The sequence below is a fragment of the Phalacrocorax carbo genome, chromosome Z, assembly GCF_963921805.1.
Source record: "Phalacrocorax carbo chromosome Z, bPhaCar2.1, whole genome shotgun sequence".
Taxonomy (NCBI): domain Eukaryota; kingdom Metazoa; phylum Chordata; class Aves; order Suliformes; family Phalacrocoracidae; genus Phalacrocorax; species Phalacrocorax carbo.
Window position 1 is genome coordinate 44,045,322 of NC_087548.1, and position 16,772 is coordinate 44,062,093.

At 43.5% G+C, this 16,772-nt stretch overlaps 1 protein-coding gene across 6 annotated transcripts in view; it reads left to right on the forward strand.

The window, feature by feature from the left end:
- Window positions 1-211: 211 nt before the first annotated feature.
- Window positions 212-16,772, forward strand: part of NTRK2 (neurotrophic receptor tyrosine kinase 2) — a 204,588-nt gene continuing 188,027 nt past the window's right edge. Inside the window, exon 1 of one of the 6 annotated variants that reach the window (XM_064438186.1) lies at window positions 212-999. In XM_064438186.1, the coding sequence (XP_064294256.1) occupies window positions 776-999 (224 nt within the window). In that variant the 5' untranslated portion in view covers window positions 212-775. The remainder of the gene's footprint in view (window positions 1,000-16,772) is intronic. The other 5 variants (XM_064438181.1, XM_064438182.1, XM_064438183.1 and 2 more) reach the window with 5 other exon arrangements.

Here is a 16,772-nt window from a genome sequence, read left to right on the forward strand (position 1 = left end):
GTGTATATGCGTGTGTGCCTCTGAGGGCTCCGGCGCAGACTGCCTATTGGTATCTCCTCTTCAGCACCCTCCCTTCTCTCCCCCGCGCCCCTCCTCCCTCCCTTGTTGCTTTTGTCTTTTTTTTTTTTTTTTTTTTTTTTTTGATTTCAGGCTCATTTTGTGGAGTTTCTGCCCCTCTCTGCGTCAGCCCCACGTCACTTTGCCGGCAGCTCCCCGGCTTGGGCTGGAGCCGGAGCTGGGGCTGCTTTATTATCAGCTGGAGGGAGGAGGAGACGGTGCGTAAAGCGGCGAGCACGGCGCCCCGAGCCCGCCGCCGCCGCGGGCAGCGCCTCCCTCCCTCCCTCCCTCCCTCCCGCCCCGCCGCTCTGCCACCGGCGGGCAGCGGCCGCCCGAGCCCCGCAGGTAGGAGCGCAGCCTCCGCCACCTGCCCCCGCCGCCCCGCGCGTTTTGCAGCATCATCGGGAGCCGCCGCGGGGGCAGGCGCCGCCGCTCTCCGCCCGCCCGCGGGGCCGGGGGCAGGTGCCGCGCCGGCGGCTCCGCTCCCCCCGCCGCTCCCCGCCCCGGTCCCGCCGCAGCGCCCGGCTCCCGCCGCCCCGCGCAACCCCCGGGCGGGCAGCGCCGCGGGGCGGCTGCGGCTGCCGCTGCGGCTGCGGCTGCGGCTGCGGCGCGCCCATGTGAGCCCCGGCCGCGGGGTGCCCGCCGGCGGCGCGGAAGGCTGCGCACCCCCGGCAGCGGCGGCGGCGGCGGGAGCAGGCGTCCGTCGGGGCAGCGCTGGATGAGCGGGGGCGGCATGGTGTCCTGGCGGCGGAGGCCGGGGCCCGGCCTGGCGCGGCTGTGGGGCTTGTGCTGCCTGGTGCTGGGCTGCTGGCGGGGCGCGCTGGGCTGCCCCGCGTCCTGCCGCTGCAGCTCCTGGCGGATCTGGTGCGCGGAGCCGGCGCCCGGCATCGCCTCCTTCCCCGTGCCGCAGCGGAGCGCCGAGGGCGACAATGTCACCGAGATGTGAGTACGGACGGGCCGGCCCGGCCCGGCCCCAGCACGGGGGTGGCGGGCACGGGGCGGCCGGGGGTCGCGGCGGGGACGGGGCGGCCGGGGGTCGAGGCGGGAGGGGGCGGCGGGCAACTTCCCCGCGCCGAAGGGCACTTGCTGCGGGGCGCGGACGCTCTGGCTGGAAGCTGAAAAGCCCCGTGTGATTCGATTTGGAGGCGACTTCCCGGAGACAGCGCTGCGAGCCCGTTTGGGCGATGAGTCCTCCCCGCCCGCGATGCGGTTCCCCGGGAGCCGCCGCCGCCGTCCCCGGCCCCAGTCCCTGCCGGGGGCGCGCACCCCCGCCTCACCCCGCCGGCGGCAGCGGGTCTGGAACGGGGTGCTTGTGCCATCTGGTTTTTTAGTTTCCCTCCCTCAGTTTAATCCTGCGAACCTAGAGTTTTGGTGGGTGTCGTGTCCGTGTCCCCCTCCCCCGCCCCATCTCTCCTATACTCTTTTTTTTTATTAAAACAAACAAACAAAAAAACCAAAATGAAAGAGGGAATGCGGCAGATGCTGGTGGAAGGGACAGCAAACTGTCTTCCCTCCCCTGGCCATAGGCATGCCAGCCTCCTCTGCCCTTCTCAGTAAGGTGGCTGGAAGGAGAAAATACTGAGCCTGCAGAGGAATGAGCATTGTGCCGTCTCTAAGCAAATGCTGGAGGATTAGGAAACTGTCATTAATAGTGAGGAAGGCGCAAAAAGTAGTTGGTTTGGTTTTTTTTTAAATGCTTCTATCGTCCTTTGCCTGCAGATGATACTTGGCAAGGGAGTTCTGTAGGTTTTCGTGTTCAATCCTGCATCGTTTCACAGCTCTGTACTCTGTGGCATCTGCATATGTTGCCTGAGAAAAGCTGCAAAGGCTCTTGCTGAGCAAAAAATCTTGGATACTGGACTTGTAGATTATAGATCTGGGAAAAAAAACCCCTTCTAAAGCTATTTTGTCCATCTCCATATTCCCCAATCCCTGTTGTTTCTGGATTGTTTCCCATGGCATTTTTAATGTAAAAGTTACCAGATTATTTCCCCAAAAATCCGTACAGATTTCTCACTGTTTGCATTCTCCGTTCTTCTCTTTTTCAGTTTCCTTTAGAAAGAATACAAAAATACCGTGAAATGCTGCATGGTTTTAGATTAAATTCTAGCCTTTGGGCTACCTTTCTGCAGTTTGCTGAAGTCAATTTGCTGCATTTCCCCATGTGTGTTTGGGGAAAAAGCTGGAGACGTTAATTTCTACTACTCATATATGGCCTACCTTTGGTAGATTTTTAGGACCTATGGCAAAGAAATAGTCTTTCTGAGTTGCTACAGCAGTTATTGTTTTAGGTGTTTAATATTCTGTGGATAGCTTCATTAAAAAAATTTGCTTTGAGCTATGCGTCTCTGCTTCTTTTCATAGGCTTTGCTAGCCTTATTATCCGGCACTTTCAATTTAGAGGTAACAGAGCAATTTCCCCCTAGAATATAAACTCTGTTTAAAAGGCCAGAGGAGAAAACACGTATGTAAATATGTATTCCAGCCATGATCATCTTAAAACACTTCTAGTCATTTTGCGTTGATGCTTTTGGTTTTAATTTTCCTGTGGTTTTTGAGCATCACTGTCTTTACAGTTCTTCTCAGTTTTTACTGTATCATTCTGTGACATTGCACGTTGTTGTGTTTGGTGATCTAAAAATAATTTTGAGTCATGGATTTCTCAGGAGATGCTGTTGCATGTATTTAAGATGGTCTTTTCTTCTGTACTTTTAACATAAAACACAGAGGCCCTTTAATTAGTTTATAGGCACAAATTAAAAATTAGACTGCAGTAGCGGTCACGTTATTTCATTGTGGGAGCACAGTAAACAGTAGATGTGTAGGGAAGCGGTTCTAATATGGTAGATACAGATTGTGGAAACATTTTTTAACACTACACATCTTGCTTTATTCTAGCTAAGAAACACGTTTAAGAGGCCGGGCATTGCATTTGACTTGGGAAGCTTCAGGCCTGGTCTTTCTTTTATGTGCTCTGTAGATACAGGAGCACAGTTCCATTGGTCTCTGCTGGAATTACTCTTGGTATAAATAAGAGTGAAAAGAGCATGAGACAATTTATTTCTAGTAATTTATTACCATGCATTTCCCAAGTATCTGTTGAAACTAAGCCTTAATTTGTTGCTTATGCCCTGCTCTCGACTGGAGTGGATCCTGCAGTCCCAGGCAAAACATCCACAGGCGCTCAGGGCACGTGGGCTGAGTCAAGATCCTCACCGGGGCCGTGAGCACTGGGAGCGTTGGGATAACTGCATGGTTAGGGTGGGCATGTGAAACCCATGGTGGTGCAGAGGGTTGGCTGTGGGCCAGGTGGGTGGCACCGAGCAGGCAGGATGTGAATGGGCAGCGAGGGTTTCCCCGTGGCTCGGAGAGGTGGGAGAGAAAGCTGGGGTGGTGCTGCTAGGAATAGCAGACCTGCAGTCCCATGCGTAGGGCAGCCTCCACCACTTCATATCCAGGTGCTTCCGCTCTGTTTTGGCCTGTAGGTAAACTGCGGTTTAGAGCTTAATAGACACTCTCCTGCTGGTCCAGCTATTTCTTGATTCCTGGTTGCACCCCCCATCCAAACCTACTGAGAGCAGCAGAAAGATATCCAGAGCACTCCTGCATCAGGGCTGTGAGGGCCAGCTGCTGAACTTGGGGTGGGAAGGTGTAAGAGTATTTATGCCTGGTGCTTTTCTTAGCCATCTTGCTCGCTCCTTCCCTTCCTAGCTGTCTTTGCCTACTTTTCTGTTATGGTGATTAAAAGGCAGATTTGGAAATTCTCTGTTTCTTAACAAGATTTTAGATGTGTCCAGTTGGGTAGGGTGCTGCTGTGGGCTGGTCTTTATCTGGAAAGCATTTGCCAGTGCTAACATAGCTTATTATAACAGAGGTTAATAGTAATAATTGTTTGGTAGTTTTGATATTACTAGAGAGAAACTGAACCCCAGAGTGAGATCCTGCACTAAAATCATGGTGTCAGTCATCACCATTAATAGCCAAGGACCAAGAGTGGTGAGAGCAAAATGAGTACATAAGTGCTGTTAAATCCTAGCATTGTAGGCACAATAGGAAGTAAGCAGTCCTTGGTGAGATCACTCAAGCAAATATATTAATAGGATAGTAAATGAGTCATTTTTAAAGTGGTCAGGACTTCTTGTAAAAGGACTGGTCTAATATTTTCTCATTAAGTAAAATGTATTGTTGGTATGTCTCAGTGTATATGACTCTTCAAAGGCTTTGATTTCAAAGTGTCTTCTTGCAAGTATATTCCTGACCTAGTTTCACATTTCTGATATCAAGTCATTAATATGTTGACTTATGATTATTCAGGTGAACAGGGTTTGAAATTAATTGGTGTATTTCAGGAACAACCGCTTGCCAACAAAATAGTAGGTGACTTTTAATCTCTTGCCTATTAAAAGAGAGGTGATTGTGTATTGCGTACATTTCAAAACCACAAAATAAATTTCTAATGCAGTTATATAAAGCACTCTAGAATTGTTAATAAATAAGACAGAATAAGTAATTTATAGAGTAAATTATTTAACAAGTCATGTGAGCTTGTGCTAAAAAAAAAGGCATGTTTAAATTCATACGAATCTCAGAGCTGTTGGTATTTTTGATCTCTTTCATTTTAGATTTCTAGGCTGTCGTAGATTAAATACAATATAAAACTGTCCAGAAGGCTCCTCAACCCCCAGCCCATTCCTCCTCAAAACAACTTTAGGCTGTGCAGCACTGCATGGCTTGGCTGGATTTAAAAGTTATTTCTGGTGTCTTGGGATTGTACAATAAGACGTGAGGCATAAGGCTACAAATTATTAAAGGGGTTTTGGACAGTAGTGATATAGTAGCTGCTTTCAGGAATTTGTCCTTTTTTGTTTTTTCTTAAATCTTCCTTTAAAGATCTGGGTAATTGGTTAAGGTGAGTGGAAAGTAAGCATGATGAAAACCAGTTTTGTAATTTCTAGGCTCTAAAGTACTCCAGATATCACAAAGCATTGGGTTTGGTGTATATACTGGGGTTTTTCTTTTGCTCCCAGCAAACCTTTTGTATAGCTTGTTTTGGTCCTCATCTTTCAGTTGATGAGGACTGATGGGGCTCCTCGGGGTCTCTACTGGGGCTGTCTCCGGCAGGCTGAGACAAAACAGCTCGTGCTGGAGGCAGACAGCGTCCTTCAGGAGGTGCTCTGCGTTGGGCAGGGTTGGACTGGCAGAACACTGCCTCTCCCTCTATGTCTCTGGTCACTCAAAGAGTTTTAAGGGAATGAATTCCAGGATTAGGTCTTGAATAAGTTGTTTTCAAGAAACTTCCACTTCTTTCTGTACTAATGAGGAAACAGAGGGCCCGGCAGTCCAGCCTGCAGTATCTTTAGGATGGCATTTTCCAGATTTCTCATGCTCTATTTTTTCTTTATTATTTTTATGCTGACAGTGTAAGGGAGAAAGTAGCTTCACAAGATTCTGTATCCCAAATAATTGTAAAACAAAAACTTTTATATAACTAAACAAGGGCCTTATTTCTCCATTTTGGATTTAATTTTAAAGTAAGGGAACTCCCCTCATATCCCCGCCCCCACCGCAGTTCTTTTTGGATTGCAATTCTCTCTCCCCCCTGCCTGTCATTTGTCACTGCAAGAATGTCTAACAATATGTCAGTGAAGGTGGCCATCCAGATATCCTTGCCCAAGCTGGATGAGTGTAGCAGGTAATGAAGAGTAATAAAAGATGAAAAACTGAAAAACAGAGCAGAGAACTCTAAAACAGTCTCAATGCTTTATTGATGTTTAATGTATATTTAGCTTGTTACATCCAAAAACCCTCTCTTTGAAAACTGTCCCTTAAAAAGTGAAGTACCGATTGTATAAATGTATTAATTTACTTGCATTTCAAATGGAGAAATAAATTCGTAGAGGTTTGAAAGCCACATGCCTGTACTGCCTGGGATGTGAATACGCACTGTTGCTGGATGCTGTTTGTGTTTGCAGAGATCTCTTCATCCAGAAGAGATCTGGCACATAGCTGCTATTAAAATTAAAAGTAATCGGGATGCACTTTAATTCCTGTTTGACTGTTAGCCTATATTTTCAGAAACTGCATAAAGCAAACCAAACTACTCCCCCTCCTGAAATACGGATATGGAGATCCTGTTCCTTACATAGCTACTGTTAACCATAACATTGCACAATCATAATGGACTTATGGGAAAGGAGCCATGTCATGGAAATTCTGTTGTGAATATGCAATTTTTTTTTAAATTTTCCTGGAAGAAAATGACCTGCATTGAGTGTTGATCACTGACAGAAGTTATAGCTGAAACTTAAATACATTTAATACCAGTTCAGCTATTCTTGTTTCTGGCTTGTGTTGTCATTGGTAGGATACATTCTTGAAGATCAGATTTCAGGTCAATATCCTTTGGTTCCTAGGCAAGGCTTGAAGAAAGCAGATTTTTTTGCAGAAGTAGGAGCAAGTGGAACAAGGCAGGCCCAAGGCATTTTCAGAGGCAGTTTAAGAGCTTGTCATCTCTGAGTGGTGTGACTTGAACCAGCATTTTGCTAAGCCTGCCAGTCCTGATCCAGCAAGGTACTTAGATACCTTTTATTTCAGGGGGAAGCTGAGGCTGAGATTCTGGCCTTTTTGAAGTCAATGGCAAAACTGGATGGTATTACCATTTCACCAGGGTAGAACAGTTTAGAGGACACATGCAAAGGATGAAAAGAACTTTGATTCAAGCATTTCCCTGCCAAAGTTTGGAAGAGAAGGGGCCTGTTGCTCCATTATTTGATGGGTTTCTGACTTGCAGCTTTTTTTGGATCTCAAGTGTTTCCCACTGGGTGAAGACCAAATATGTTGAGGCAAGATGAAGTTGAGATTGAGTATTTTACAGGGGTCTTTTCAAAGTTTTAGATAATTCTGTGTTGAAATGAGCTTGTACTTCCGTGTGAAAAACAGTAGCAGCTGCAGTCGCTAGAGGAGCTTGTGCTGGATCTGTAAAGGATATATGGCTCACTGTATGCAGTTGTTTGATGTGTAAATAAAAGAAGGGCAATACATTAATCAAAGTTAGTCCATTGCTGAAACAGAAAAGCAGTGACACGGCCACACTTCTGAGCATCTTATGGAAGAGTCTGTCGATAGAGCTCTAGTTCAGGCTAGGCAAGATACCTATTTTTCCTCTTGGTTTGACAGTTGTGCCAAAAGAAATCTTCCAGGTTTAGATTTAAATGAAATCATTTTTACCTTTTTTTATTTCCTAGCCATACGCGTAAAAATAATTAAGGCTGCATTCAGCAGATATCCTGTGAAGCACGGATGTCCCACATTGCAGAGTCAGATGCTGTATTCCATATGAAGAGTGTATAGAACGTGACTTTTCCCATTCTTTTGCAACAACTGTTTGATTTTCTGAATGCCAGACGGCACAGCAAATGTATGCGGATAAATCACGTGCACATACTAGGCATGTCAGACTTACTGGGCATGGGCTGGGGGAGTTTTCACAGCATGCGCTGTGGTTGTCATGCGCTGGTCTTGCTAATCATGTCTGGGACTGTCCCAGGCCTCAGCATTTAAAATCTGGCAAGGCCCTACGAACTGTGTACCAAAGGCACTTAACTCAGCTGGCTATTCTCCTACCAGCAATGGAGAGCCCACTTCCTCCAGGCAGTGATTCAGGTTCCTAAATTAGGTTCCTACAGCACATTATCCAATGGAGGCATCCCCTTCTCTCTCCACTGAGTACAAGAAAACCATGGGGAATTAGTTCACTGGGGTGAGTGGAAAAAGTAAGACCTTCCTTTCAGTGAGCAAGGTCATGCTGTGGGGTAAGATGTTTGTGTGGTCCCAGATGAACCATTTCAGCAGCGCATGTGGGGAGCTGCTCTGCTTATAGCAGAGCATGGGTCTGAACCAAAGTCTTGCATGCCAGCATCTTAACTACTGTCCTGTATGGTGTACAGATGTGGGCTTGCTTCGGTTCTTCCTGTCTGAGTTGCTTTACTTGGCGTGGAGTATTTAAATGTGCTTTTGGGTCAGAGCGCAGGACAGTCTGTTTAGCTAAGCAACTGTGATGCTTATTTGTGTAGTGAGGCAGCTGGGTACGGCTCCTGCTCCACTGTGTGGTCAATTACGGCAAAAATTATAACAGCATGAACAGGTAAGGTTGAGACTGCCCTCTCGGAGGTTGCTTTATACTATGGTATCTTCTGAGGGACTGGGATCACATTTCTTTAGGGAGAGGAAGGAATTTAACCTGGTACTCCTGGATGCTACTGGAGCATTATTTCCAGCATTTCTTCCAAATCTGTGGTCACACAGACGTATCTTTTTTTTTTTCTTTTTTAAACAGGTGAATCTGTTTGGTGAACATAGGTCTGGTTCAGGAAGGTGAAGAGGTTCCTTTTTTTTTTTTTTCCCCTGCTCGGTGCATGAATAGTTTCTGGCATATTCATCTCCTGCTCTCCCCACCAGTCTTGCTTCTTCCTAAGTTTTAGAAACAGGTTTTCAAATGCACTATGCATACTGTGATCCTCACCTGGTAAACTCATACACTGTACTACCCTGTTGGGAGCAGTTCTGTTGACTTCATGAGACTAACTATGTAGTATACTTAATCATATGCTGAAGTATTTTATGGTTTAGAGTGGTAGCAATATAAGTAGCTTTTGAAGACTGTGTATTGCACACATATTTATACATATACACAAAATTTTAAACTTTCTGTGTTAGATTAAAAAAGATTTACAAACATTTTGAATTGGCACAAATCCAAATGTGACATCAAGGCACCTAAATAGAAAAATATTAATGCTGTGTCATTTTGGGGGATGTGGACCTAGGTGGTACAGCTGCAGAAATAGATACCCCTTGTCCTAGAGGTGGGTGTGGGTGGAAGAACGACTCTCTTGATCTTCCCTGATGTGAATGTTTCTCCCAGTCCTCCATGGCATTCCTGTCTGCACGGAGACAGGGCAGTTGTTCCTTCTGTGTGCTTTGTCTGGTTGTATACATCATTTTTGCCTGCTGTAGAACATTTCTGCATATTGTTATGACTTTTATTGAACAGTTTAACTTGAAGCAGTTTTGCTTTTCACAGTTGGTATCTGAAATGAAAGGCCTGGGACGTGAGAGTCCTAACAGTTGGAAGTATCATCAAAATGTCTGCCCGATCTTGTATAATTGCAGGTGAATACTTCACCTTTACCTCACAAATCCTGGTGTGGGGGGAATGCTGCAAAGATGTGTAGGCTGGAGGAGTGCTGAAAGGTGTGTGCAGTGGTGCGGTGTGGTCATAAGAACCATAAGGAGAAACAGGGTGGCAGATGAGAAAAATATGACGTTACTCATAGCCAGTGGCAGGGACAAAAGCTGTAAAGGTAAGTGAAGAATGCTGTGAAAATAGTGGTGGGCAAGGAGAAGCAGCTTTGAAGAAATAGTGAAGAAGTTTGAAGACTACTGTAGCAAAAGATGCCACCTTGTGAAAAAGTACATACATGGTGAGAATTTAGTTTGAAGGGAAAATGGTAGAGAAGATGATCTAAGACCTGAAATGATATTAAAATGGAAAATTAATGCTTACAAAAGAGTATATTTTCCTAAAGTATAACAATAAAGACACCCAGGAGTGGGTTTTTAAGTAAAGTTGATCTTGCTCTAGGAGAGACAATACGTTTATGTCAGGCAGCAGAACAAACAATGAATACAGAGAGAGAACTGGAAGACAGGCACCGGACGCTTGTCAGCAGGTATGGCAAGAGAGAATTTCCCCAAAACCAAACTGGCCAAGTACAGGAACATGGGAAGTTACGGAAACAGTGGCAGCAATGTGGCAGTCAGCATGAGTATTTGAAATAGTCTGGATACTGACAAATGTGCAGAAAGTATAACAAACACATGATTATGTTAATATATGCAGTGCAAGTAAGAAACTACTTATATTAAGTGAAGAACAGGATTCCTCTAGTGAAGAGAAAGTGCTTTTTTTTTAGGAATGCAAATGGAAGAAGCAATAAATTCATGAGATTGGCCAACTATAATGAGCAGAAATGGACTGTACAGGACAGAGAACAGAATGGAAGTAAATGTGATATAAGAAAGTGAAATAGGGAACTGTGAAGAGCACATAAATGTGGAAGAGTGAAGAGTGCCTCTGAAAGGCTTTAGCAAACAAGCAATTTTAATGCTATCGAAATGGTCTCTGAAAAATGCATTGGTTAAATATAAATAGTAAGATTGATGTTGATATACAGAAGGTGACAACCTGTTCTGGGCCTAGAAGAGTGAGGTAAATGTCAAGAGAGTCAATATAATGGAAAGTCAAAAAGACAACCCATAATCCTTTTGGAATGCTTTGGTAACTTAATGTGAAGATGTATTCATGTATGTCTTCCATTAAAAGACAAGACACAGCTTGAAGAAGACACAGATCCGTGGTCAGGGCACAAGATATTTCACAGGACTTGGGGAAGAGGGTAGGAAATCAATTGTGAACCATGGCAGCAGCTGGTATCATTTGAAGTATGGAAAAACATCTAGCAATTGGGTTCTCTGTGTAGTAATTGCAGAGAAAAAGGGTAGAGATTATGACCATATGTAGACTCTCAAGACTTAAATAAAAACAGAAGAAAGAAAATTTTTGCTGGCTTATGGAAAAGGGAATATTATTTGAGATGTCAGGAGTCAAATTATTCAGCAGATTTAATGCACTAACAGGATATAGATGGATTTTCCTGGATAGATGACTTCAAGTTTTTCAGTTTCACTCCATCGTTTGGAAGTACTACCTTTTGATCTGTATTTGGCATGGGGTGCATTGCATCCAGTGAATGAGATAGTGAACTGTGTAGCAGGTATGGACATATGTCATGATGATCCAGTGAGTATCAGAGCAGATTGAACAGAGTATTTGACATTCCAAGAGCCAGTAATTTTAAACTGAGTAAGGCCAAGTATTTATGTCAAGCAGTGGAAATAATATATGTGGGGGGAAGACTGACCTCAGAGGGAATTTCAGAGGGAATTTCTTATGTTGAATCAAAGAGTCAGGGAATATTGAGCATGTCAAAACCTGGAGATAAGAAAAATATTTGAAATACTGTGTAGCATCCTGATTTATGTCAGCGAGTGCTTTTCTAGCTCTGAAGGACATACAACTGACTTAAGACATCCCTTCCACAAAGTCACTGCCTGAGCATGGGTGCCTGGAAAGAAGAGAATTCAAAGGTTTTGACATAACCAAGATGCTTTAATGTTTTGATTCACTGAGGGACCTAAAGAGATGCATGTAGAGGATGGTTAGGAGCAATCTTACTGTGCTGTTATGGAACCAATGTTTTGCCATTTTCATTTGCATCGAGGCCAGTGGCAGCTACAGAGGTGGTGTATGCAAGTGCTGAAAAAGAGCGTGGTTGTGTACTCGTCTTTGAAGAGTCACTGTACTAGGTGGTTCTGTAGGAGAAAGAAATGTCACATGTTTGGATTTATTCATTCCTTTGAGATGCCCTTTCTTCCTTGCAAGCCAAATAATAATAATAATAGAAAGAATTGTCTTATGTCTGCTTTCTGTCGAGAACGAATGAAAAGCCGCATTCACTACTCTCCTTTTTTATGTTATTTAATGTGTGATTATTAGTGTATATGTTGTAAAGGGACAGTACAAGAGTTTAAGCCTCTTCCTAACAGTTTGCAGAGATTATTTAATACACAAGGGATGAAATGTGTTTTGTAGGTAAGTATAAGGTCAGCGATTAAGACATATCTTTTTGAATAAATAGGTTATTGTCTGGCCAGTTGATACTTTTTCTGACTATATCAAGGAATATAAACATTTCCAAAACATCTTTGCTAAGGAAAAGCTAGACCGTAGCTGTCAGTTGTCCTCTGGAGAAATGTCAAAAATTGATGTCTTGGTGAAATATCAAATGTATGAATTTCAAGAAGCTCAAGGGGGAGGACAGGTCTCCGAATGGAGAAAATAGTTAAATAAGCTTTGCATGCATTTTGGAGGTAGTAATTCTGAAGGTGGAGCTCATCAAGGCCATGAATCTTAAATCTGTAAAGCTGCATGAAGTGTCTTGAGAGTATGCTTGATTTGGTAGTCTATTAGAAGAGAACAGAACAAACACCTTGAAGCCAAACCAGAAACGTAAGTAAGCCCAAGGGTGCATTACGTTTCATTTTCCCTGCCTCTAAACATAGTAACAGTTTCCTTAAACTCTGCATTGCAGACATATTCATTTATTTTTGCTTTTGCCTTCATGTTTGCGTACTGTAAAGAGGGAACGAAGGTTGGCTGGCAAACCCTGGGCTTTCCATTTCCCAGGGAGCTGTAGTCATAAGAAAGAGGATGGATCCATTCCTGTAGTGCCAAAACAAGATTGGGATCTTCACTGAATTCCTGCTTTCTCCTGCTTTAAGCTGGTGGGTTGGCACTAGTTGTTCAGGATGGTGGCTTTGGAGAAACAATTCCCAATGGCAACTCTGTATTACTAGTTGGATACTACTAACTGGATAATCACACTATATTGGCATGGGACAGAATGTCTGAGCTCCTCCGTCTCCTGGCAGTTGATGCAGCCACACATCAAGAACAGGGAATTCTTGAAGGTAACTGCGGTCTGTGACCTTGGCTGTGCGATGCTGAGTTCCAGATCGCCCTGAAGAGCACCATATCTAATTGTGGGATATGTGTAGTAAAGGGTTTGCTCAAAAAATGGGCGTGCCCATGGCTGTGAAGACAGATCCCAGAGTTAATTATGTCAGCTCCAGAGCTGCTGTACTGGCACGTGGAGAGCTACCTCCTGTAGTCTTCAGTGACTCATGGTTAAATACTCTAAATGGGAGGAAAAAAACCCTAAAGGATGACTTAAGGAGCCTGTGATAGTGGCAATCAGTTTTTCACTCTTTGTGAAATACAGAGTGATTCACAGTTTTTAAAAAAAATACCACCGCAGCACTTGCTCAGAATTTGTCAGGAGACACCAGACAGCCAAGGAGTCGAGCACCTGTTTGTAAAACTGCTGAATGCTAGGTGGGTCCACAGCAGACTGCCTCGAGACGCTGCCTCTTTCCTGAGTTATGGCATGCTCTTTTAGCAATAGAAGTTCTGTTTCTTGAGATTGGCCGCATGAAATCTGACACTGATGGTACCAGATGGAGACAGCAAAATAGAATAAAGTAACTGGAATATGTTTGCGTATCTGTAGAGAACTTTTCGCTTGTAGGTGTCTGTATCATGCTCATTGCTTGCTGTTAGATTTTCCTTCCTAGGGGGAGCTTGGTCCTATGCAGAAAGATTTCTTGGTTGAGCAGCAATTATATCATTGGTCCCTACATCTGTCTGAAACCTGGCATTCCTGATACGCAACATTGTGTAGCTCTATGCTTCATTTTCAAACTATGTGAGTTCACACCCCTTGAGCATTATTTTAAATTTGGTTTCAGAGGGGCTGCAAATGAAACCCATTTGAATCTGCCAAGTTGCATCAAGTATTGTGTCAAGCTTACAAATTTTGCATGATTTTGTTGCATAACCATAAACCAGCCCAGGTGTGCTGAAAATGTCCCGAAGTTTTAGTATACCTTTTGATGAACTTAGTCTGACATTTGAGTTTGTAAGAAAGTACAGCACAAGGGAGCTTTGCAGTGTTTAATTTTTGATGTTACCATACAGCTCCCACAGTAGTATAGACTAGGGACGTATATGACCTGTCATTAAATAGTAATTAATCTACTTTCAGGTCCATGTCTGAAGTGTGCTGCCTTTTTCCCCTAAAGATTTTGTGAAAAAATAACTTGAAGTATTAAGTTTTCCCGAAGTTCAGAGGCATTTCTCCAGGGAATGTTTATTAATTTTAAAAACTTTTTTTTTCCCCAGCTGTATGAATCAGAGCTAAACATATAATTGATTTATTTTTTTGAGTGTTAAGAAAATATGTTTCCCATAAAGGGAGTTTTCTGGCAACAGAAACACTTCTGGAGCTGAATTACAGTGTTATTTGCTTGCATCTATGTTAAGACTAGTATGCGCTAGTTTTCCAGCATGTCTTTATAGCTCTGAATGGAGTAGTATACCTTAACATACATTAATGGAGTGAAATCAAATAAGTTAAGAAGGCATACTTTTGCTGACCAGTTTTTTTCAGGTTAAGGAAAAGATTTGAAGATTAGAGTGAAATCCTTTTTGAGCTATCGAGGCACAAAATAATCTAGACCTCTTTACAGAGCAGAACCTGCTTTCTCTTCATGCTGTTGCAGTTTGGAGGTTGCTTCACTGAGGTTATGCAGGCTGTATCCATAGTCTCACATGTGTAATGAGCAGAAATGAAGACCACCCTCTTAAAGGAAAACTTATTTGGAGGAGTTAACTCTTTTATGATAGGATTTTAAAATATCCTTTCCAGAATGTTGCAGAAGTGGTGAAGTATGAGTGTGTGACATTATTCAATAGCTGCTGAAGTGCGCTGTGATGAACGTGTTATTGTAGGTTGCAATGTGCAGTCAGTAGGTGTGTGATTCTGAAAGCCTTTATTAGAATTAATCAGTAGTTTACAAAGGGGAGATGAAATTAAAGGTCTGAAAACAAATACTGTTTACTGATGACTCATTGAAGGAGAGGCAGAATGCTATAGTATAATCAAGGGAATAGTATTGTAGGCAGCTGAGGGTTTGGTTTAGAGGCAGCAATCAGTATTCGCGAGCTGATACGTGTGATCTGACTGGGTACTATCCAGCCAGGTTTTGGCGGTGCTACGCTTTGCTGTGGTATGCTTCCAAGCTCCTCACGTGACCTCAGCTAGCCGTGAGTCAGGATGTTTTTCTTCTGTGCTAGAATAAAAATGTTCAGTTAAAGACCAGGGTGGATATTCTTAGGGGCAGGCAGGCAAATTACATTTCTCAGCGTCACCCACTGCAGGTCAGAGCTTTTAGAGTATTAATGTTTGATGATAAGTAACATCAAGGTAGAGTAGTTGTGAAGAAGGTAAAAATAGACTTCAGTTAGGGAGAAGTTTTATTTCAAACCTCCCTCTAAATTCAACAGAAGGACAACTTACCCATACAGTGTACAGCTACAGTCACTGTACTCCCTTCTTTCTCACTGCTGTGAAGTAGCTGCAAAGGCTTAACTTAAAACAGACTTGTTAAGCAAGTAAGGAAGCATAAGAGGATGTGACCTGCTTATGGTAAATTACATCTGTCCACTCTTTCTTCAAGGATCTCCAACTGCGTGAAATTTGCTTTACTGCCATGTTCTGTACTGAGAGGGTTTTTACAAATGTATTGCAGAGCAGTTATGGTTTTGGGTTAGTCGCACTCAGCCAGAATTTCTTCTGGATCCCTACCTGAAGTATGGTTATGGAAAATCAGTGGTTTCTTTTGGCTTTTTCAGTTAGCAACTGGAATCATAAATCATTCACTATAAAGAGACTAGTACGAGCTCAGAGTAATATGTGCTCCCCCTCGCTTTTCTTTTAAGGGATACAATAAGAGAAGGAAAGAAAAGATCATAAATTCATGCTGCTTCTTCTTCCCAAACACCATCCTTTTGGTTTGTTCCCTAATGGACCAAAATTGATGATTTTATATAGATTGTGTGCTCATGCTCAGGTCTCCGTCTGATGTAAATTGTGGTAGCTTCATTGACTTTAGCAGAGCTGAGCTGTTTTACACTGGCTGAGGCTTACCACAGGATGTAATACACTAATATATTTCTGTCCGACACTGTAAGTTATGTCTAGTTCTGGAGCTTTCTGTAGAGGGAGGTTCTGGTTAAATGTTTTTATGATTAAAATTGCAGTGTCAGATTTGGAAGGGTGATAAGTGCATTTAAGTGATGGATCTCCGGTCTGGCAGTGTTTGTCAGAGGTTTTTTTGGTGGCTTAATCTTCAGCTAGTACAACTGGTTGCTTAGTTTCTTTTACTCTTCTGAGTCTCTTCTCCCTCTGTTTTGCTCCACCCATTTTCCTTGATTCCTGCTCTTTTGTGTTTTCCCTGTCTCCACCTGGTCTTGACAGGGTTCTCATTGGTTTTGAACACTGAGGACACGATGAGGAAGATATCTTCAATACTTCTTGCATTACTTTATTTTAGTATGATGAGGTCCAAGTGACAGAGAAGGGTATGGTTAATTAAATCATGAGTTCTTCTTCAGGGCAGGTTCAGAGGAAGTATGAGCATTCACTTGCAGGACTCTCAGGTTCCACTGAGAGTTCCACTCTCAGGTGGAAGAATTGATAGTCTTTTATAAACTAGTTCATTGCTTTTACTTGGCAAAGTATGTAAATTTACCAACCAACCCCCCAAAAATAGATTAATAAATGCCAAGAGAGTAAATCAGGTTGCCTTAAATAATCCAAGGAGGGAAACACAATTCTAATTCTTATATTGGGTACACCTATTATCTTATAATGGGTACATTGTGTTAATCTTGTTCTAAGAAATCCTGCAGAGCAGTCAGCGTCATATGATGCTGTAGTATTGTGTTTTGTCTAGCGTCATGCATTGTCTTTTTACTGCCCTTCTTTTTCCCAAGGGACAGTGAATCCCATTAGGGGGAACTTTTTGCTTTTCTCGTTACTTGGCAAGAGCATAGCCCAAGTCAACTTTGCAGCTTTGGAGGAGAGCCCAGCTCAACTTCTGGGATTGTCAAGTTTCTTTTGGGACGTGGGCACACAGTAAATGTCTCTAACACACCAGTTGAGGTAGGTGGCTGCCTTTGGGAAAGCAGTAGC